Genomic DNA, 22,818 nt, shown 5'->3' on the forward strand with positions numbered 1-22,818 from the left:
TCCCAGCCCTGGGGCTCCCTGAGATCCTTCGGTGGGTCTGTAGGTCTTTTCCTGGCCTCAAGCCCCTCCCTATTGCAGAGGCCCGTGTTGGGCTAGAAGCTCTCTGGACTGTGGGAGGGGACCTACCCCCAGGCAGCAGCATAGTATGGTGCACCCCAGACAGGCCCTTTTAGCAGAATGCAGTAGTGGAGACCAGACACATTGCTGGCACCCGATGTGTAGGCAGGACCCTCTCCTTCTAGGAAGCTGGCCTGCTCCCACTGTCAGGCTGCCACTCTCTCATCCAGTCCTGACGGCAGATGAGCCCGGGAGGTCCTGCAAGGGAGGGGGTGATGGGCTGAAGGGTTACCGCCTATTGTTCCAGGGAGGTCACAGCCTGGGACGTGTGGCCACCGTTCCCTGCCCCCACCTCCTCTGACCTCAGCGCTCCGGACAGCCTGGAGGCTCTGAGCGGGATGGAAAGGCCCCCAGACCATTGGAGCTGCCTGGGCATCTCACCCAGACACTTGGCCAACCAACTTGGCATCAGCTCCTCCACAGCAGAATTTGTAGTCAGTGGTCACAGCTCTCTCACCAGCCCTCCACGTTCTTCTGAGGCTCAGAGACCCATACTCCCAGTTCACGAGCCACATGTCCAGAAGGAGCCAGGATCCTAACCCCACCCAGATTTAAGGGCTCCAGCCCACAGAGAGTAGCCGGCCCTCCACTCTGAACAGCCATGCCACAGCCTGTCCCAAGACTCCATCACCACCAAAGACTCAGACCCCTCTAATGATGCAGGGACCGTGCTGGTGGGCCTTCCCTGTCCGCTCTGGGCCCATCTTCGGAGGCTGCCTCTGGGTGGTGGAGGCTGCTCAGGAGCTGGGCGCAGGCCACTGATACATATTCCAGAACTTAATCAATGCATGTGCTCTCAGAACCCCACCCACCCTCACCTTCTGGCTGCTTCAGGGTTCTAGACTAGACCAGCTCCGGGCAGCGCTGCCCAGCAGCTCAGCTGACTCCATGTCAGAGGAAGGTCCCCTTGCTCCTACAACTGTCTGCAAGTCCTTGAGGGCCCCCTTGGTCCTGAGGGCATGGCCAGGAACAGAAAAGCTGGGATGGACCTGCCCCTGACTGTGCTCCCAGCTCGAGATTAGCGCACAGCCTGGAGCTTCAGACTCCTGCCTCTGGGAGCACCTTTGTAGCCCGCAGAGGCGGGGACAAGAGCGTTAGCCTGGCAGTCAGGGGACGTGGCTCTGCCATCCTTTGTCCAGTGGTGCTGGCCAGCTGCCTCCTCCCTGGGCCTCTGCTCCCCAAGCCTCTCCCCTGTCCTCGGCAACCCTTCCTGCCACAGCTGAGGTGGACAAGAAAACCCAGGGTCTAGTCTCCAAGCAGCCAGAGGGCGGGGTTCCTCACCAGCAGGGGGGTGGGGGATCTTCTAGGTCCAAGTGTGGCTCCACTATAGTAGGAGGAAAGTCACATGCCCCGCACCCCGCTCTCCTCCTTCTCTTTCCCCCTTTTCCCTTCCCCTCCTCCTCCCCCTATCTGCTTCTGTGTCACGAAAAGTTCAAAAGCTTGCATGCAAACATAGCCAGTTTCGAACACAAGCTCTACCATTTGGTGGCTGTGTGCCCCTGGGTGAGTCATTTAAAATCTCTGAGCCTCAGTTTCTTCATCTAGACGGGGGAATGACAACACATTCAGGGAAGCAATGAGATGCCCTTTGAGGAGATCCTGATACAGTGCCTGCAAATAGGAGGCTCTCCATAATTGCGCCTTCTTTTCCTTCCCTCTACCAGACAGTTTTCCAGTTCCTGGACTACTCTCTTTCTATGCAAAAAGGAAACTTCTGGGTACACTAGTTTCCAGTTGAGCATTAGGAGCTGAGGGCAGAAGGATTCCTGCCAGAGAAGGCCATGCTTAGCCCACAGCAAGGCGGGGCTTGTGGGGCAGCAGGAGACATTTCTGGCTAGCTGGTAGCCTTTCTGGGCACCTCCCAAGTCACACCCTGTGCTTGACTGTCCCTACACACAGGGCTGTTCTAGAATCTGTGAAAAGATTTGCTGCTCCAGTTTGCAAAAATAGTAGTGCTGACTTGGGGAGTGGGGAGAGGGCAGCCAGATGTTTTCTCCAGAGAGCCACGAGGCCCCCCCATCTCAGCCTCCTACTGACCAGCCTGCTTCTCCTGCTCCAGCCTCCTCCCAGTCCCACACCCTCCCCTCCCCCATCTCAGAACATCTGGTTCCAATCTCCTCCAGATGCTGTGGCCAAGCTATTTTATGGCCAATCACCTCAGCTCAGCTTCCTGAAGGCCTCCCTCCATTTGGGGGAATGGTCCCTCCTCATCCCTTTCCTTGGGACCCCAGCCACCTTTTTTCCTAACATGGAGAAGAGACACATACCAAAACCATACGAAACTGTGAGGGTCCTCAGAGCTGGCTCCTCCCTGCCCACTACCTTGGGGAGACTGTCATCCATCCAAGATGAAAAGAAAGATGCTGGCCCAGTAGGGAAGGAATGGGCAGAGCGGAGAGACAGAGACCGACAGCTGGGGGCACGAGGGCACGTAGCCATGTGTATGCGTTGGGTGGGTCTGTGTGTTTGTGCCCGCACGGCAGAGCACCCCGCTTGTAACCCGGAGGCACCCCGTGGTGGCCACTGCCTCATTTTCCCTCCCTGCCTGCATTGGAGCAGGGCTAACTTGGGGCCCTCGGCCGGATGGTGGCAGCTACAGTCCAGGGTTATCCCTCACTTTGTGGCTCTCTGTGGCAGCCATGTGTGTCTTCTAAATCCAGTCTAGGGAGGTGGTGTGTGTGTGTGTGTGTGTGCGCGCACGCCCATGCACACACACTCGCACGTAGACCTCTCTCCTTCCACCAGGTCAGATTAGAGGGACAGGGGCCAGAAGGGACCTCAGGGCAGATTCCAGCCAGTGCCCTGACCCAGCTCTGACAAGCGCCTCCAGCAACCGGAGAGCAGAGCAGAGCAGCCATCTGGAGAGAGCAACGAGAAGCAGGCTCTCTGGGGAAAACTACGTGCGGCCCCACCCCCACCCCCCCCTCAGTTCGCTGCCTTCATCCCCCACTAAAGAGGACACTGGGAGCCAATCTTTCCCTAAGAAACCCAGAGGGTTCACAAAAGGAAGACTGAAGCCTGCACCTCTGAAGGATTCTGAAAACCCCTCTGGGGTGGGGTGGGGGTCTCCTGACCAGAGGAGGGAAGGATGGGCCCTGGAGGTCATTCCCTGTCTGTGGAATTCTGGACACCCAGTGCTGCCCACTACTCCTTTAAAAGAAGGCTCCTTGGCATTTGTGACTCCACAGCCCCCCCTGGTGTTATTCAGGATCAAGGTGCAGCCTTGATCAGCCAGAAGAGATGGAGAGGGGAGACCCTTGAGAGGGCCAAGCGCTGAGACCAGCCTGCCCATAGTCTTACTGCTCAGGCGGCTCCTGGCAGACACTAGGGGAGACAGGACAGTGGAATGGGAAGATTCCAGCTTCTGAATCCAATCCAGGCACTGTTGCCTACCAGCTGTAAGACATGGGCAAGCCTTTTATTTAACTTTTTTGTGCCTCAGTTTCTTCATCTGTTAAATGGGAATACTATGGCAGAGGGCCACTGTGAAGACTACATAAGCTGATGTGTGTGAAAGCACTTGGCCAAATGCCTGGCCCATAGTAGGCCCTCAGGAAGCGGTCATTTGCCCTTCAGCATTCCCCTAGCCCAAGGAGGCTGTGCCCCAAGCTCTGGATGACACATGTTCATTTGGTCCTGAGCCAGGCAGTGTCAGTGAGGTGACTCTAATTTTTCTGGAGCTTTTCTACTCCAGCAGAAGATCATTTTAATGAGTCCATAATAATAGACGCAGAGGTGACTCAGATCTGCAAATGAGGAGCCCTGCTGGGGAGGGGAGAGTTGGGCTCTGGGCGAGGGAAATTCAGCAGCATCTGGGTCTGACGCAGTGGCAGGCTGCTGCATTGGGAAGGGCTCCAAATAGGGGACCTTGCTAAGGTCTTCAGATTGCCACACGTTCCCCTCTCATAAGGCCTCAGTTTCCCCTTCCGCAAAGTGCAGGGTAGCACCAAAAGACCTCCAAAGTCCCTTCTAAGCTAGAGATACGGCTTTGCTTTCTGAGCCCTGCCTCCCACAGCAAGATCTGGAACACCTTGGAGACAGTTCCAGATGTCTTGTCCTGGGGGACATCCCCAGTTGAGTTCCTCTGTGATTGTACAACTTGCCTACCCCACCCCTCCCAGAGCTCAAAGAGATTCGGGGCTCTCAGGCCATGGTGGTTTATTGATGCACGTCGCAAGCACAACAAGGCGGGTGTGCCCCCAGCTCAGGGCAGACACAGGGCCAGGGGAGAGCAGTGGGCCACCCCCCAGAGCAACGCAGTCAGCAGAGGGGGAAAAGGCCTGGGGGCCCATGACCTCTCCTCCATGCTTCTCCCAGGGCCCCCAGACCTGCTCCGTGCCACCGAGACAGCTGACCACACCACTCCCTGTGGCTACACAAGAGGCGACCAGCTGTCCCACCTGCACCCTTACTGAGATATGGCCTTGTTGGCCTTCTGGCCCCTTCGGTACTTCATCACGGGGATCTGGCTGTCACTGTGGGGGCTGCTGTCCTCTGCCTGCCATCACCTCCACCATCCCCTGAACAGCTAGCTGCCTCCATGCACACCTCCACCTGCCCGCCGACTTGGTTCGTTTATCCCAGGGGTCCACCCTCACCACCCTCATGACCCATACCAAAGTAGGAAATAGGCGAAAACGCTGGGAGGCCCAGGAAGCCATCTCCAAGAACTCCCCAGGGAAGGGGCTCTCTGCCAACGGGCTGGCGGTGGGCAGCAGACGGTGCCGGTGGGCGGGGCGTGAGGTGCGGTGGCAGGGAAGCCACAGTCCCGATCACACGCAGGCAGGGTGCAGTCACGGCCCCGTGGCAGAGAGAGCGAGCAAAGCGCACAGTCAGGCAGGGTGCCGGGGCTCTTGGGAAAGCCCTCAATTCTAGTTCCACACTGGGTCCCCTCGGGGCAGGAGGCGGCCCCCTTCCGGCTGAGAAGGGTTACCTCTGGGTCTCAGGGGTCTCTGGCCCCCTCCTCGACCCCAGTGGCTGCCACCGCAGACCTCAGTGCTCTGAGCAAGGGAGAAGGTACGCTGGGGTACACATCATCTCCAGAGGAGAAAGGAAAAGTCCCAACAGCCCGGAGCCCCCAAAGCCAGGAGGAAAAAGAGGGCCCCTTTCTAGAGGGCAGGTGGAGAAGGGGAGGGACAGCTCTCCCCATGCAGGAAGAGGGTGCTGGGGGGGTCAGAGCGGTGCAGGAGACTATGTATAAAGGGAAAGGGCCAGGCCTGGAGTCAGAAGCCCCCCGGGCCGGCACAGAGGGGAGCGGTATCCTGTGGTTGGCCCTGAGTGGGGTGGGCGGGGCTGGAGAGGAGCACCCGCAGCTCTCTGCAGCGCCTCTGGGGGCGGGCAAACAACACTTGGGCTCTGGCCCGGGGTGGCTGCTCAGCGACAGCCCCCAGGCTGTAAGTTTCCATGAGGTGGAGGCCGGGATGAAGCAAGAAACAGCAGGACAGGGAAACCAGGAATGGGGAAATCTTCAGAAATCTACCCTCCTTCCACCAACCTACGGAGGCTAAGAAGCGTTACCAAGTCCACCAGGGGTGAATAGGCCACGCCTACCAAGGGGACACCCTCTGTTGCCTCTAATGCCACGGGGTGGGAAAGGGGGAGGCTGTGGCGTGGAGGGAGCTGGGGGGGGGGCAGGGGAGAGAAAGCCAGCTCCCTGAACCTATGCCACCCATCGCCACCCTGCCTGTCATCTCTCCCTAGCCCCCCAGCTCCCCAGGAGTCCCTAGCGGCCCACACTGATGTTGCAGGTCTTGCAGCTGGGGTCTTTCTTGGCGTCAGCAGTGGACAGGCTCATGAGCTGGTGCCCGCTGATCTCCCCCAGGGTGCCCAGGGACAGGTCAACGGGCTCGGTATAGATGATCTCCAGGATGAGGTCCTGGGCATGGCGGAAGATCAGCTCCCCATCCTCCACGCTGCAGGTCAGGAACTTGTTGCAGGCAATGTCCAGGAGGGGCAGGCGGTCACGGCAGAAGCGGTCCCCCAGGGAGCCTTTGGGGGCCAGCACCAGAATGGCATAGTGGTAAGCTGTGTACATACAGTAGAAGTCCGCAAAGTAGAGGTTGGTGCTGGGGTTGAAAAGGCGCTGGGCAGGGATCTGGAAGCGCCAGCGGCCATAGGGGGAGTCCTGAGGAGGCTGGCCTGTGTTGAACTCTGTGTTGCAGCTGAAGAAGACCCCGTGGAGCATGCCGCTGGTTGGGGAGCCATGGCTGCCGCTGTTGTCCTTCAGGTAGGGCTGCAGCATGTTCCCGCAGTGGGTCCTACCCACCCCGGGGAAAAATGCCAAAGGGAAGAGAAAATGCCGCTGGTTAGCTGGGCTGACGCTTGGCTGCTGTGTGTGGTTGAGAAGGAAGCCAGCCCAGCTCCCAGCTCTCCCACCAGCTGCCGCCTCCATCAGTCGCAAATAGAACATTCCAGAATGTGAGAGCAGGGAGAGCCCTGGAGATGGGCTGATGCAAGCCACTCCTTCACAGAGGAGAGGTCTGAACCTACCACTCCCCATCTTAAAACCCTTTGATGGAGCTTTCATGAAAAGCAAGGCCATCAAGGTCTGGTCTTTCTGACCCCACCTCCCACCACCCCCACGCCCACAAGTAACATTCTCCAGCCACACGTGAACCCCAACTTTCCTGCCTCTGTGCCTTTGCAGTGCTCTTCCCTCTGCCTGGACTGCCTTTCCCTGGACCTCTCTTCACCTGGCCCAGCAAACTCCTAATCATCCTTCCAGGCCCAGCACAGGTGTCCCCTCCTCTCCAAAATCTTCATCAGGAACATCAGGCACTTGTATTCAACAAAACTTTGCCTACTACGTGCAGGTACTGAATTTTACCCAACAATCACACGTACTTCTTACATTCCGTCTGTCTGTACTGTCCCGCTGATAGACTCTGAGGTTTTCAAGAGGGGGGACTCTGCCCTTTATTCATCTTTACATCCTGGCACATATGGGTGCTTTCTCTCTCTTGCGTGCTTGCTGAGAAAGGAGCTGGAACTGGGCCAGTGTGCTCACCACTCACCTTGCTGCCTCTCTTCTTTAGTACAAAAACCAAAGACCCCATTAGCTCCCTGCCATGCTGGGGTAGGGTGGGAGCACCCCACCCCCAGCTGAATGCAATGACAAAGACAGTAAGACTAACAGGTTGCCCTAGCCCAGCCTTAGAAGGACATGGACTTGGGGCGGTGTCAGCAGGCCTGGGGAGGGTGGGCAGCCCCAGACCCGGCTTCACCCTTGCCAGGTCCTGGATGTCCCAGGTGACTAGTGACTTACTGGCTCTCTGCGCCTCAGGCTCCCCATCTGTAGGCTGAAAGGGTTGGACCAGATCATCAATTGGATCAAATATTTTTGGACTACAGAGCCCCTCTCTTTCTTCCCCAAAAGATATTATACATAGGCAGTCGATAAGCAGTGAAATTGAAGCTGCTCCAGTTGATCGATAGATGTGGGGCCCACCGAGCCTCACCCTAATTTCCTCAACAACCCCTCAATACCCCCCTAAAATGCCCTGTGACACCTCCCTGGAGTCTCCAGCCTCCGCAGCACACAGTTTGAAAACTAGGACGCTTCATGCACAGAATCCTCTCACCCTGTGCTCCCCTCACCACCTCCCCCTGGGACCCAGGGCCTGAACTGGAGAGACAGCTGACCCTTGGCATTAGAAGCCAGTGAAAGGAACTGTCCCAAAGGAGGAGCAAACCCAAGATCTTGTTCACCCAGGCCAGTTCGCATGGTTCCCCCAGGCATCCCCATCCTGAGAGCTCTCTCCTCCCCTGGAGCCCAATCCCCAGCAGCCAGCCATCCCCCCAGAGCCAGCCTGTGATAAGAGGCCATAGGGACTCCGTAGGAGGGTCTGGCAAAGACAAGGTGGGCGTGACATCAGACAGCCAGGGCTGTCCAGGCAAAGCAGAGCCAGGGGCGGAAGGCGAGACCCAGGCCCCTGCTGGGGGCCACGCCGTACCTGGCGTGCTGGAAGTACTCCTTGTGGTGGTTGCGGTAGAAGACGGAGAAGCGGAGCATGCGGCCTGCAATCTGCTCAGCCTTCTCCTGCAGCTGGGCCAGGTGCTCCTTGGCATAATCTGCAAGAGTCCCGGCTGGTAAGGGCCAGGCTGGGTATCACAGCCTCATGCCCCCACACTCACCCACTGCACACGGAGTATGTCAGCCCACCTCCGTCCTCAGAGCAACAGGGAATACCAAACAGTCACAGCACCTTGGACCACATAGGAGCAAGCCAGGTGGCCCAGCTGGGAACATGGACAGCTGGATGCTGTTTGTCCTCATCACCCCTGCACTCTCATTGCCAAAGGCTCAGCTCTCTGAGTCAGAAAGGGGCAGGGGCTGCCCAGTTAGACAGTCATGCTGGGGGCCCCAGGAGCTGTGATCCCTGGCCATCCTCATGTGAAGAACACCAGCAAGCAAAAGAAGGATTGAGAGGGGAGAATTTGAGGTCCCCTAGGGGGAGCTCCCCAAATCCAGCAGGTAGAAGGCCATCCATACCACCCGCACGGAAGCCAGTTGTCATTATAGGTAGGGGCTCACGAGGGGCCTGCTGAGCACTGACGTGAGTGGGTAGCCAGAGCAGGGTCGGAGGCAGTGACTGCTTCGGCATCCTGGGAGAAGCAGGGAAGGCTGGAGACAGGATGGTAAGACCAGACACTTCCCAGGGCCAGGACCAGCGTCTGGGGCCCTGAGGCTCAGGCAGGGCTGCTGCCAGCCAAGACAGGGCCTTTGTACAAATTAGAAAAAGGTGCCCTTTCCTCCTTGCTGATGCAGCCCTGGCCAGGGTGCTGGGTTTGGCAAGAGTAGTGGGGACTGGACTGCAGCCATCCCCAGCTCCCCAGTTTGAATTAAACTCCCACTACATGTGGAGTTCTGGGGTAAACCAAGAGGCTTTTCCCGCAAGGAGTGGGAGCACCTCCAGAGTGGGGTTTTGCAGCCGAGCTAAGAAAAAGCACCGCTCGAAAAAGAATGGCAACTCAAGGAGACTTAGGGCATGGGCCTTGGCAGAGGATGGAGCCAGCAGCCTCAGAGGCCCGGGGCTAGGAATGTTCCCTGCCCCTTCCTTGTGACAGAGAGAGATCTGGAGCGGTTCCCCCTGTGGACACCTAAAGAGTGGACTATTTGTGGGGCAGATCCTGGGTCATCCATTACCAGGTACACATAAGCCTGGTGCTTGTTCAGACTGGAATTTGCCAACTTAATTCTGCTAAGAGGGTTTGCAGGACCCCTAAGTAGGGGTCAGGTTCCCAGGCTAAGTGGGGGCTCAGGATGAGCAAATGGGATTATTATTATTATTACTTACTGACTGTCCTTCGACCTATCATGGATAAACAAAGTGTGGTCTATACATACAACGGGGTATTATTGAGCCTTAAAAAGGAAGGACATTCTGACACATGCTCAACATGGATGAACCTTGAGGACATGATGCCGAGTGAAATAACGGAACTAATGCTCCAGTCACAGAAGGACAAATGCTGCGTGATCCCCCTCGCAGGAGCTACCGAGAGGAGTCAAAGTTACAGAGACACAAGTGAAATGGTGGTTGCCAGGGGCTGAAGTGAGGAGGAGAGCTGTCGTGCAGTGGGTGTAGAGTTTCAGTTTGGGAAGATGACAAAGTTCTGGAGATTGGTTGCACAACCACTGTGAACGTACTTAATACTACTGACCCATACGCTTAACTGGTTAAAACGGGAAACTTTGTGTTATGCATATTTTACCACAATTCAAAACAGCATGCTTGCCCCGAGCCCGAAAAGGAAGTGCATCCCTGTTCCGAAGCGGTGTTGGCAGCCCAACTAGCAGTGATGACGTCTGCCTCCCCCCCTCTCCATGTCAGACTGTGGGCTTGGCGGGGGGCGGGGGCGGATCTCATTGGGGTGCCTCCCTGATGGCCGAAGCATGGTGCCCGCGTTCAGCAGGTGCTCATAGCGTCTGCTGGGTTAAGACGCAGCCCCCTCCCGACCCTAACTAAGACCGATGTGTCAGGGCGCCTGGGTGGCTCAGTTGGTTAAGCGACTGCCTTCGGCTCGGGTCATGATCCTGGAGTCCCGGGATCGAGTCCCGCATCGGGCTCCCTGCTCAGCGGGGGGTCTGCTTCTCCCTCTGACCCTCTTCCCTCTCGTGCTCTCTGTCACTCATTCTCTCTCAAATAAATAAATAAAATCTTTAAAAAAAAATAAAAAGACCGATGTGTCAAAGCAGCGAGACAGCACGGCCTCACCCCCGGTGCAGAACTCCACCGTCTCGCTCCAGCCGGACACGAGGTACTCCCCGTCACTCTGCTTCACGGCCGTCTGCACAGCCACGCTGTACTCCGTGCGGGGGCTCAGGAACCAGTGGCCTCTTACTGTCATGGGCAGTGGCACGGCTTTGGCCACAAGCTTGGTGGGGACATCCTGAGAAATGGGATGCAGAAGAGCCGAGAGTCAAACTGGGGGTCGCGCCCAATCTTGGCATTCCTCCAGACCTCACGCTCCCCAGATGGCCCCTAGGCTGCCCGAGGAGGGCCAAAATCTCAGAGATTCAATGGCTCGGCGCCCTGGCCACCATTTTCCTGCGGAAGCAAGCAGTGGCCATTGGGAAGGCCATACAGATACCCCCCAGCCCTCCACCCCTCAGTAATGCCCCCTGATGCCCGTTCTCTTGGGAACTAAGGAGAAAGGCCACGGGGGTGGAGGCCGAAAAGTTGAGGGCGGCGAGACCTCCGTTTTTGAGGGAGACTTCGAGAGCTCTGCACACTGCAGTGCCGTCTCCACGGCAACGGCAAATGCTGAGAGCCAGGGAGGAAGGGAAAATATGCCTTATTCTTTGGGGGGGGAGGGTTAAGGGGGTGGTGTTGAACATTCACGTCACCGTGGCAACTGGCCTGCCAAAAGACACCCAGATCGAGAGAGCCAGTTCCAAAGAGAGAGAGGGTGAGTAACCCACATGATGCAGTCGTCGTGGGAACCAGCTCCTTCCCACCTCACTCTTCCCCCTTCCTCTCTGCCAGCTTGAGGAGATGGGAGCCTTCTTCCCACCCACCCCCATCCCGGCTTTAACCCAGGGAAAGGACACCCCAGCCAGCAGAGGACTCTCCCATGCTGCTTTCTTAAACCCAGCCACCAGTAGGCCGGAGGGCCAGGGGCAGAGAGGATCACGGCGGCCCAAGAGGGAGGGGTCAATGAGGACCAAGCAAAGGGCCCCAGCCCTCCCATGGCCTATGTTGCCCACACAGTCAACAACAAAGCTGCTTCCTGAGTCGGGGGCTTTGTCATACCCTGAGACTCCAGCCCCCGGTGTGATGTCTGTGGCCCCCCTCAGGTTTTCCTGCCCTGTCTGAAGCCCAAGTCGTGATGCTGATAATGGCGTTCACGGGGGCTGGGCCCCAAGCCAGACACCACGCAAACATTACCTCACTGAAGCCTCTCACAAGCCTGCGGGGGCTGGCATTATTATTCCCTTTTTACCAGTGAGGGAACTTGGGCTCAGTGAGGCTAAATAACTTTCCTAAGATTACACTGGGAGAAGAGCCTGGGTTTGAACCAGGCCTGTCGGACTCCCAACCATCACCCACCAGCAAGCGCTCCATTACCCTGCCTCCTTCAAGGAGGGGTATGAGCAAGAGGCCCTCTGCGCACCCTTCACTCACCCGGTGCTTGAACTTGTTGGAGTTCTTGTTCTCCTTCTTGTTAAGGTCAATGAAGTAATGGGTGACCCTCTCCAGGTCACTGTTCTCCATGGCCCAGGAGATGCGGAAGGAGTCACAGGTGATGTTGTTGACCTCGATGCTGTGGGGCGTGGACAGCAGCTCCATGCTCCCCTCTGGCTTGGCTCCTGTGGGGACTGAGGGGAGAGGAAGCAGTAGCCCCTTCCTCCCCACCAGAGTTTTCTGGAATGTCGTGTTCCCAGCATCCCTTGCAAATTGGAACCTTGGAAATCCACTGATTGCACCTGCCTCATCAAATCAGATGGGAAGAGTGCATGGGAAGATGGAGGGGTAGGACCAAGGGTGAGATGGGGTATCCCCCCTAGGGGGGCTCTTGGCTCTCCTCAGAGGGGTCTGCAGAGCAGACGGCACCTGACAGGTGGCAGAGGCAGTGGGAATGCTGCAAACACGGGGCAGGACAGATTCACAGCAGATGGAGCCGAGGAGGGGGGCCCTCAGCCAGCAGGCGTGAAAAGAGGAAGGGGTGGGGGTGGAGAGAACTGTATGAGGCTGGGTAGGAGAGATAGGAAGCGCCCACTGAGGAGACCCGTGTGAGGGTTGAGGCGGGCAGAGGGCCCTGGCAGCCAAGAGGCCAAGGGTGCCAGGTCGCTCAGGCTCAGGCCTCCCTTCTCCCTCGGGGTGACTCAGGGAGGGTCACCAAGACCAAGCTGGGAGTCCAAGCGCCACGGAGATGCACGTGGATACGCCAGTGGTGGGAGGAGGCAGCATGGGCCACAGCTCTTCTCCCGCCCCTAACTTTGCAACTATCACTCTTCCCTTTCAGCTGATCCTCTGTTGCTTGACTCGTTTGAATAATTCGTTTTGCCTTTGACATCTACGACAGGCTGATATGTGGCGATAATCGCCCAAGCATCATCTCATGCAAGCCTCGCCATAGGTAGGTACTTTTATTATCCCCATTTTACAGATGAGTTCACTGAGGTTGGGGCGATACCGAGATGCTAGAGGTCATGCAGCTATAAAGTGATTTGAACTCACATCTGACTCCAGAGCCCAAATTCTTTTTTTTTTTTTTTTCAGATCTTTTTTATTTATTTGACAGAAAGACACAGTGAGAGAGGGAACACAAGCAGGGAGAGCGGGAGAGGGAGAAGCAGGCTTCCCGCGGAGCCCGACGCGGGGCTCGATCCCAGCACCCCGGGATCCTGACCTGAGCCGAAGGCAGACGCTTAACGACCGAGCCACCCAGGGGCCCCCAGAGCCCAAACTCTCTATCATTAAGCAAAGGCTGTATGCGCACATGTGAGTGTGTGTGTGATACATGCCATGTGTATATGCGTAGCTACACATGGTTTCACTGTTATTTATCTTTCTTCCTTCTATCCTTCCCTTTCCAGTAGCTACATTTTCTCTCACCTTTCCTCTTTTCTCACCCCTTCGCTTCCACCTGGGCTGCTAGTCCACACCCTGGCACTCACCTGGGCTTTAGCTAGGAAGAGCCAACTCTGGCCCTGATTGTGGCCTGGCTCTGGAACAGGGTGGGAAGAGAGATGGGGAGGGAGCGGGGCGGGACTGTCTCTGGGACAAGAACACGAACGTGGGTTGGACTAGCTCCCGGGCGTTTGCTTAGTGCCCAGTGGAGCTCGTGGTTTCCCGGTTCATTCCCAAGCCCCGTCCCAGCACACCTCAGCTTTCTGGAATGTTGTTTCCTTTCCTCCCCTTTCTGCTTCTTCTCTCTTTGCCCAGGCGGGAGGGGTGAGGGTACCTTGTGCCTTCGAAAGCAGGGACTTCTATTTATAGCTTCCAGAAGATCCAACCCACACTTGCCTGTCAGTTAATCTGTTGTGGAGCCTGGTATCTCTAAATTCATCCGTGGGCTGCCTGAGTGGCAGGCATAGGGGGAAGGATATGGGTGATGCCTTTCACCCGTTCCAGGGTGCTCCCTGAGCCCATGTTTCCTTTTGGCTTCCTACCCTAAATTATGAGCCTGCCTGTCGTGAAATTTAGCCAAATGTCAGTGGCTTGTGCGCAGGGAATCCTGTGGTAAACAAGCATGGGGGTGCTACCAGGTCCATCCCCGAGAAAAGCAGAATAGGATTGGGAAACAGCTGTATGATAATAAACCAGTTTATAATTCATGGGGACAGATGTGGAGACTGGGGGAGTTGCCATCCTCTGGGCTCCCAGTGAGGAGCTCCCCAGGGAGATACACGCATGCACCCACATGCACACACACACACATGCACCAACACAACACACCAACGCAGACACACTCCCACCCCACAGAGGACCTGAGGGACCACCTCCCACCCACAGCAGATTCAATCTATGCCCACCCCACAGGTGGGCACCTATTTCTGCCTCAATACTCCTCTCCTCAGACTCTCCCCCAGAGACAGGGCCAGCCACGGGGCGGGGGGCTCCGCAGGACCTGGCTCATCCTTTCCTTTCTACAGTTCTAGAAGAGCTAAGATTACTCCCTCGTGCTAGCTTGGGAGAGTGGCCGTGAGTGACACTTGGGAGAACAGCAATGCCAGGGTGGACCAAGGGTGGGTGTGAGCCCCAGTTCTCCAAGCCCATGACTGGGGAAGGTCGGGGTGTGAGGGACAGGTTGAGACAGCACCTGAGGAACAGCCGCACTGCCAAGACAAGCATTACACACCCACACGCAGACGCACACACGCACACATGCACCAAGTGTGCCCACCCACACCTGCCACACAAGACCTGCGCACACCTCCTCGGACCTTCTCGGTCCCACGCACTCACCTACGCACTCAGGTGCCTCCACCCCCTTCCACATTCTAAGAATGTCCCACAGTTTGCCCTCTACAAGCTGTCACCTCCACACAGACCCACACGTGTTGAAGTCCAGAGGCTCACGCACACACATATACGCACACCTTCTCGCAAGCCATATTTGGGGGAAGAAAAAGAAAGCCACAGGCGCCAACATGCACGTGTGCTACCTCCACAGAAGGCATGCGCCCCGTATGCCGGCTTGCACACGCATGTACACTCACACGCACGTCAACCCCTCCCCAGATTCTGGTATTCTCTCTCCAATCTTCTCCAGGCTCGAAGACCCAGACTTTGAAAACGTGGTTTGTCCCTAGCCACACTCTGCCAGCCCTGATCCTCCACACGCCGACAGGTCTGCACACCTACGTGGGTCTGCGCACGGCCAGCGGCTTCTGCCCACGCTCTCCACCTACCTACCCCTTTCTGCTCTGGAGCTGCCCCTCCCCACACAGAAACCCTTGGGTTACATGCACTCCCTCCCTCAACATGTCCTCCCACACCCATGACAAGTGGTATGTCCACCCCATAAATATACTGCCTCACTCTGCCCCCACCCACACAACCCAGAGGCTACTCGGATAAGTGATCCCCCCACACACGTAGCTCACGTGTACAAGAAACATATGTCCCTAAACATGCCAGCCAGCAGTGGAAACCCACACAAGAGCCTAAGTGTGTGCATACAGAACTATCTACGCAAGCAAACCTCCAGTGGCCTCGCAAGCATGCATACATGCTGTACACACCGATACCCCTTGCCCATGCCCCTCCAGAAAAGCCACCCACAAGCCGGGGGGGAATCTTCCCCCACCCCACTCTCCCTGTTGGCATCGCTGACTGCAGCAGAATGGTCACGGGGTGACTAACTGTGGTGCCCCTGGGGACGGGACCCAGCTGTTAATCCCTTTGCCAAGGCCCTGGGGGACAGGGGACAAGGTCGTTGGCCCTGGCAATCCAGGTGGGCACCGTGGGCAGTGGCTGGCCCCTGGTGCCCCCAGCTCCTAGCCCCTTACCCCCTCAGTCCCTCTCAGAATTGACAGTGGGATGCTCTGGGAGGAAGGGCACTCACCTGGCTCCACGGGGCTCTGCAGAGGAAGACCTGGAAGGGAGGGAAGGGAGAGCCCTCTGTGCGGACGTGCTCTCCCCAGGGAGAGGGGCAGCGGCGATGCCGGGGTCACAGGCAGCGGCGCTCGCTCGCTCCTCCCGCTCCTCTCGAGGCTGCCAAAGAGGCTTCTTCCATGCCCCGCAGGCAGCTCCTGCCTGGCTCTGCAGCGCACGGCTACTGCCCCCAGACAGGCGATCTTCCCAGCCGAGCGCAAGGGGAGGCAAGAGCGAAATCACAGCAGCGTGGAGGAGAGTGAGAGGCAGAGAAGGCGAGAAAGAACGGGAGAGCCAGACCGAATCTGGCTCCACCAATGGGATCAGAGGCTGCCCAGCGTCAGGTGACAATAAGCAAGCTTGGTCCCTGCTCGCCTGGGCTGGTGGGAGGGGAAAGGGCAGAGGGTCTCCCAGGAAGCTCCGCTGATGTCCTCAGAGACAGCGGCGGTGGCTGCCACTTTTACCCCAGTTCTTCCAGAACAAGCTGCCCTCAGAAGTCCCTCCAACACACCTCGACTTGGAAATCTCTCGCTTGAATGCAGCCCCCGAACTTTAGGATGCTGGGAGAGGGGTGGGGCTGAGCCCAGAGGCTTGGGAGCCCCCAAACAAGGATTCTGACTGGGGGAAGGGAAGGTGAGCTGTGACGGGAAAGGAGTACGGGGGTTCGTCTTCAGTCCGGATTCTCTCTGCGGGGACTTTGGCTGATCCATGGCTCCATTTTCTTACCAACTCTATCAAAAGATATTACACCCGTAGAAGATCCCCGATCATCTAGGGAGAGTCCTCTGGCTGCTCAGGTGTCCCCAGGGAAAGGAATGAGAGAGAGAGAGAGAGAGAGAGAGAGAGAGAGAGAGGTTGTGGGGCAGCGAAGGGTGTGCAGAGGCAAGAAAGTGGGGGTGGGAAGAACACACAGGGAGCTTGGAGTGTTCTCATCCCAACCAACCATCTGGGCTACGGAGAATACTATCTGCTCTCTTATTGACAGGCGGCTTTTCTACCACCCGATGAAAACCTCAGAGACGCCACTGTGAAGAGCACTCAAGGAAATCTGAATCAAACAACCAACAGTGACAAGAGTATGCACAGTGTGGAAAAGCATGGGCTTTACAGTCAGACAGATTTGGTTAAAATTCCAGTTCTATCACTTTCTAGCTGGGTGATCTTGGACAAGTTACTCAACCTCTCAGAGCTTCGATTTCTTCATCTGTCAAATGAGACAATAAATACTGAATGAGAAATTATGTAAATCACTCAGCTGTGGGCCTGGTACACAAGAAGGGCCCAGTGACCCATCAGAACTGTTGTCATTGCCATCATTATTAATAGTGTCTGCCTGCAAGGAGCCCGTGGTCTTTTAGGGGGAGGAAAGGTGGACATAAAGAACAAGAAATATACAACCAAATTGCAGGGTACAGATAAGGATTCAGAGAAGGAGGAGTCAGAACCAGCTGGAGTCCAGCCAGAGCACAGCCAAGAGGGGACTGTGGAAGCAGGAACATGGTGGGGGGTGGGGAGGGCTTGGTGCAGGGGCAGCGGGCGGACCTGTCAGGTTCTGGCTGAGGGCTCAGAGTGCCATAGAAGGCATGAGCTGAGTGCAAGGGACACTCACCGAGAGGGACTTGGGGGCTGCAGACATCAGCAAGCAGCAAAGGTTAGAGGAGGTGACAGTGGAGCAAACGTGAATATTTTACAGAAAGCAAAGACAAGCAGAAGCCAATCCTTCCCTAAATGGGTGTGGAGAACCCAAGCAAGTTTGGTCAGATCCTGAACCACAGAATGCAGCATGGTGCATTACACTGAGACAGGATTAAGCACTCCCTTGGCCAAACATAAGTAGGTCCTGCCCCTCACACACCTACACTGAAATGTTGCAATTTTGAAGGGATGCAAAACGTAGTCTCATGGTTATGGCCAGCACCAGACATCTGGACCAAAACTTGGCCCTACAACTAACCTGAGGGTTGGTGTGAGCAAAAGTCAGGTTCTCTGAGACTCGGTTCCCCCCTTAAAAGGAAGACGTGTCCTAGCACAGCTCTGCCTCCCACCTTCCCAGGATGGCACGCGGAGTGCGCATGAGATCATGTGTCCCAAGGGTGAACAGTAGCCAACTGAATGCGCTTTTGTGGAGCTGTGTGATAGCCTCAGGGGAAGGCACAGACCCTATCAGGGCTTCTGCTGCTTCCTACCTCTGAGAACTGCTCTTCAAATCACATGAGAAAACACATGGGGAGAAGAGAGCTTAACAACTCAAATAGAACGAACGCTATGTGAAACCAGACAACCGTCCAGATGCCCTTCTGCTGCAGTTTTATTTTTAATAGCTTTTTATTACACAAGGAATACATGATCACAATAGAAAGATGAGAAATTTTGATTCTAAAATTGAAGAGAGAAAATCATTCATTTCCCCCACCATTCAGATATATATTTTATTAACAAAAATAGAAAGTGTAAATACTGTTTTATAACCTGCCTTTTTCACTTACCAATACCTTTTCTGTTCATTACATAGTCTTTCTACAGTATTGTTTTAAATTGCTGTGTATGGTTCTATTGTCAGGTCATACTCCAATCCCCTAATCTACAATGAATATTTTGCTTTTTCTCCATTCTAGACAACACTGCAATGGACAATCTTACAGCAAAACTCTGCCCACACCTTAATTATATCTCCAATAAGGGCGCCTGGGTGGCTCAGTTGGTTAAGCGACTGCCTTCGGCTCAGGTCATGATCCTGGAGTCCCGGGATCGAGTCCCGCATTGGGCTCCCTGCTCGGCAGGGAGTCTGCTTCTCCCTCTGACCCTCCTCCTTCTCATGCTCTCTGTCTCTCATTCTCTCTCTCGCAAATAAATACAATCTTGAAAAAAAAATTGTATCTCCAATAAAATATTCAAGGGTATAGACCTTATTTGGATACTGACCTAAACTGTTAAAAAAAGAAAACCCTATGTGACAATTGGGCAATTTGAATACTAAGGGGGTATTTGATAGTATTTAAGAATGATACTCTGATAATGATATTTTATGGTTATTTTTAAAAAGAATATCCTTCAGAGATACATACTATAATATTTATGAGTGAATGACATGATATCTGTGACCTATTTAAAAATAATCTGGAGGGGCGCCTGGGTGGCTCAGTCGTTAAGTGTCTGCCTTCGGCTCAGGTCATGATCCCAGGGTCCTGGGATCCAGCCCGGCATTGGGCTCCCTGCTCCGCGGGAAACCTGCTTCTCCCTCTCCCTCTCCCCCTGCTTGTGTTCCCTCTCTCTCTGTGTCTCTCTCTGTCAAATAAATAAATAAAATCTTTAGCATGGATAGGTGAAACAAGATTGGCATGGCCACAGATAACTGTTGAAGCTGGGTACTTGGAGATCCAATAAGCTAATCTCTGCACTTTTGTGCATGCCTGGAAGTTTCCATATTTAATATTATATCTAGAGTATGATTACAATAATAACAAAAGCAATTTTACCATTATTATTAATTTTATTATTTTATTGTTAAACACCAAGACCCTATGAATGGGATTCTCACCACAGCCTTGAGAGGTGGAACTATCAACCTTATCTTAAAAGAGTTGGCGGTGGGAAATGAGACTCAGCCCATAAGAGGCAAAACTATGTTCAAAATCATGTCTGAGTACAAGGGCTGGGTTCTTCATGGTAGAAGGACATAGAGCAAATAGAGTGTGAGGCAATAGATAGAAGCTGTAAGTGAAAAAGACCTACAGTCTTAATACTGTTTGTGAATTTTATAGACTCAAAATGTTTACCTGTATTTCCTCATGGTTGAGCTAAGTGCGGGGATTTCCAGGGCCAATGAATGCAGACACATCCAGACAGCTCATAAAAACCACTTTGTTCATTTACATGTGTTGGCAATGACAGGAGTGGGCAGTGATTGTGTATAAGAACTGTATGGATTTCTCAGTGCTTATTTGATTTATCGTTTTGAAATTATATTTAGACCTCTTACAACCCTCACTACTTTGAACTTTTTAAGTTTTTTTAGCTGTTTTTTACTTAAATATTTAACAAATTTAAGATGGGAAAAATGCTGAATTATATTTAAGCACACTGAAAAGCTATAGAAGAGACACTAATGAAATGTTGGAGGGGCAAAAAGAAACTTCAAGGGACAAAGACCAAGAACAATGAAGAAAGAATCACAAGCCCAATAAGAAGTGGAAGGACTGATAGGATGAATCCACGGTACTGGAATAGTCACCGAGCTATACCCAGAGGGGAAGAGCACAATGTAGAAGCTATGGAATACCACTGGGCACTTCTTGGCAAGATACCAGGGACAAGACTTAAACGTAACAGATACACAAACTGCCACCAGGACACAAAGCCTTCCCTCCACTCGCTCAGTATTTGCTTACTTATTTACTTACTGCATTAAGCAACCTGCATACAGAGAACCTATAGAGAAGACATATGGACATGTGCAATGCAAGGATGGCTTTTACATCAGTGGTGCTAAAGTTAAATCACTTGTACAATCCACCTGGAAACAATACACCCTTTTATTTCTCTAATGCACATCTGGATTTGCTACTTGGTCTCAACACAAACTGGAATTTATTTGTTCATTCAACAAAAATTTATTGGGTGCTTACTCTGTGTCGGGTATTGTTTCAGGCAGTGAGGATACTGTAGTGAAGGAGGAAAATAAGTCCCTGCTCCTTTGGGGCTTTCTTTCTGGTCAGGGGGAAGACGGAGAGACAAACAAATTCTAGAGTCTATTAGGTGATAGTGTCATAGAGAAAAAGAAGTCAGTAAATAGGAATACGGAATGTCATGGGGGAGGTTACAATTTTTAATAATGCCATCAAAGAAGGCCTCCTTGAAAAAGTGACTTTGGGATAAAGAAAAAAAAATTATTGAAGAGAGGAGGACAGCCACGCAGAATTACATGGGGGAAGGGCATTCCAGGTAGCAGGTGCAGAGGCCCTGAAGAGGGAGCATGCCAGATTGTTCTGGATAGAGCAAGGGACAGGTGCAGCTGGAGCAGAGTGAGTGAGGGGTGTGTGGTAGGAGTTAAGGACAGATAGATGGTGGGTGGAGGGACAGATTAGGTAGGGCTTGTATAGGCCAGTCTAAATTCTCTGGTTTCTACTCTGAAATGGGAAGCCTCTGGGAAGTCGAGAGCAGAGATGTCACCTGATGTGAAATATGTTAATTATGCTATGTTACAACTAAACTGACAGGACCCAGGTGGAAGCAGGGAGGTCAGTTAGGAGGCTATTAAAATAATCGTAGCAGCAGCAGCAGAAGAAGAAGAAGAAGAAGAAGAAGAAGAAGAAGAAGAAGAAGAAGAAGAAGAAGAAGAAGAAGAAGAAGAGGAAGAAGAGGAAGAAGAGGAAGAAGAAGAAGAAGAAGGAGAAGAAGAGGAAGAAGGAGAAGAAGGAGGAGAAAGAAGAAGAAGAAGAAGAAGGAGGAGGAGGAGGAGGAGGAGGAGGAGGAGGCAGAGAAAGAGGAGGAGAAGAAAAGAAGAAGAGATGATGGCCAGGCCCAGGGTGGCATGTCAGTGAATGTGGTGAGAAGTGGTAAGATTCTGGAAAAGCTGATGTACTGGATGTGTCACATGAGAAAAAGACAGGAGTGAAGAATAACTGCAAAATTTTGACTTGAATGGCTAGAAGGATGGGGTTGCCACGTACTGAGATGGGGAACATTTCGAAGTAGGTTGAGGAGGGAATCAAAAGTTTGAATGTGGATGTAGGTTTGAGATGCCTTGTAGAAATCCAAGTGGAAGGGTGGGATAGGCATTGGTGTTCAGAGAGGTCCATATTGAGATAAGCACTGAGGAGTCATCAGCATTCAGCACAGGGTTTGAAGCTGAGAAACTTGAAACAGAGCCAAAGGAGTAAGTATAAAGAAAAAAGGGAAGAGTTCTGAGGACTGAATCCTAGGGTTCTTCAGTGTTCCGAGGTCAAGGAGATGAGAAGGAACCAGCAAATAATGGCCTGCAAAATGATGCAAACAAATCAGGAGAAATTACTCATAGAGAACATGTAATGGCTTGAGCTTGGATAGCATTTTCATACCACACATTCCTTTTCTTCTACTGACACATATTCAAAACAGTTTCTTATTCATTTAGTATTCCCAATGCCCAACAAGATTTCACAGAAACAGTCTTGACAGAATCTGTTTACACCTTCTGAATTCTGCATTTAGAACAAAAAAACTATATTTGCTCTTAAGAGTTTAATTATTAATTTCATTAAGTTATCAGACAACAATAAGATTATCACCTTTACTATGAAATATGTAGAAATAAAATGTTATTAATAACAATTAAGATCTGCTAGAATCACAGATGCGATGACATGGGGTTCAGCTGGTAAGGATTTACTAGTTTCTTTTGAGGCTAGATAAAAGAATATACACCCTTTGGAAGAAAACAGAGGGGGAGGTGTTAGAGCAAATAAAGAAAGGAGAATGGTGTGGGGCATCTGGGTGGCTCAGTCGGATAAGCCTCTGACTCTTGATTTCAGCTCAGGTCATGATCTCAGGGTCGTGAGATTGAGCCCTGTGCCAAGCCTGCAGCTCTGCCCTTAGCAGGGAGTTTGCTGGAGATTCTCTCTCTCCCTCCCCCACCCCACCTCCCCACCCCCGTGTGGGTGCACACTCTCTCTCTCTTAAAAAAAAAAAGAGAGAGAGAGAGAGAGAAAAGAAAGGAGAATGGTGCCAAAAGTATATTAGCCTAATTAGAGGGAACACTGGAGAATATTCTTAATGGGAAATTATAGTAACTGTTGTTAGGAAGCAAGCCCCCAAATGTTAAAGATAGAAGTCTTGATTTTTAAGTCTTCTCTCCTCTTGTCTTGTTGGGGTGAAAAATTTTGCAGAAATCCAATCAGGATTGCAGGAAGGAAACTGCTTTCCTGGTTAACAGGAAACTGGTTAAAGGAATTATGGTGCAAGACAACAATGTGGAGTACTATTTAGGCATTAAAAATTATAATTTAGAAGTATATTCAATAACTCCAAAAATGTTTATAGGATATTAAGAGAAACAAAAGCAGATTATAGAACCATATGTAAAGCACCTCAATTTTTAAAAAGCCACATGCATAGAAAAACAACTTCAAGTATGTAATGGGTGACTTTCATTTCCTTCTGGGTGTTTATTAAATTTTTC

General features: G+C 53.2%; 1 protein-coding gene and 1 long non-coding RNA gene across 2 annotated transcripts; one reads left to right on the forward strand and one right to left on the reverse strand.

The window, feature by feature from the left end:
* Nucleotides 1-5,643: 5,643 nt before the first annotated feature.
* On the reverse strand, nt 5,644-12,127 carry PHYHIP (phytanoyl-CoA 2-hydroxylase interacting protein). The gene is made up of 4 exons (XM_035022524.1): nt 11,745-12,127; nt 10,335-10,509; nt 8,070-8,187; nt 5,644-6,374 (listed from the first exon to the last, which is right to left on the reverse strand). The coding sequence occupies exons 1-4, from the start codon at nt 11,907-11,909 to the stop codon at nt 5,840-5,842; spliced, it is 993 nt and encodes a 330-aa protein (XP_034878415.1). The 5' UTR covers nt 11,910-12,127; the 3' UTR covers nt 5,644-5,839.
* On the forward strand, nt 5,964-16,452 carry LOC118022076. The gene is made up of 6 exons (XR_004682373.1): nt 5,964-6,136; nt 6,279-6,343; nt 6,764-6,929; nt 12,586-12,699; nt 14,839-14,916; nt 15,814-16,452. It is a non-coding gene; the product is annotated as an uncharacterized LOC118022076 (long non-coding RNA).
* The last annotated feature ends 6,366 nt before the right edge of the window (nt 16,453-22,818 follow it).

This window comes from Mirounga leonina, unplaced genomic scaffold (genome assembly GCF_011800145.1).
Source record: "Mirounga leonina isolate KUSES-001 unplaced genomic scaffold, KU_Mleo_1.0 Mir_176, whole genome shotgun sequence".
Taxonomy (NCBI): Eukaryota; Metazoa; Chordata; class Mammalia; order Carnivora; family Phocidae; genus Mirounga; species Mirounga leonina.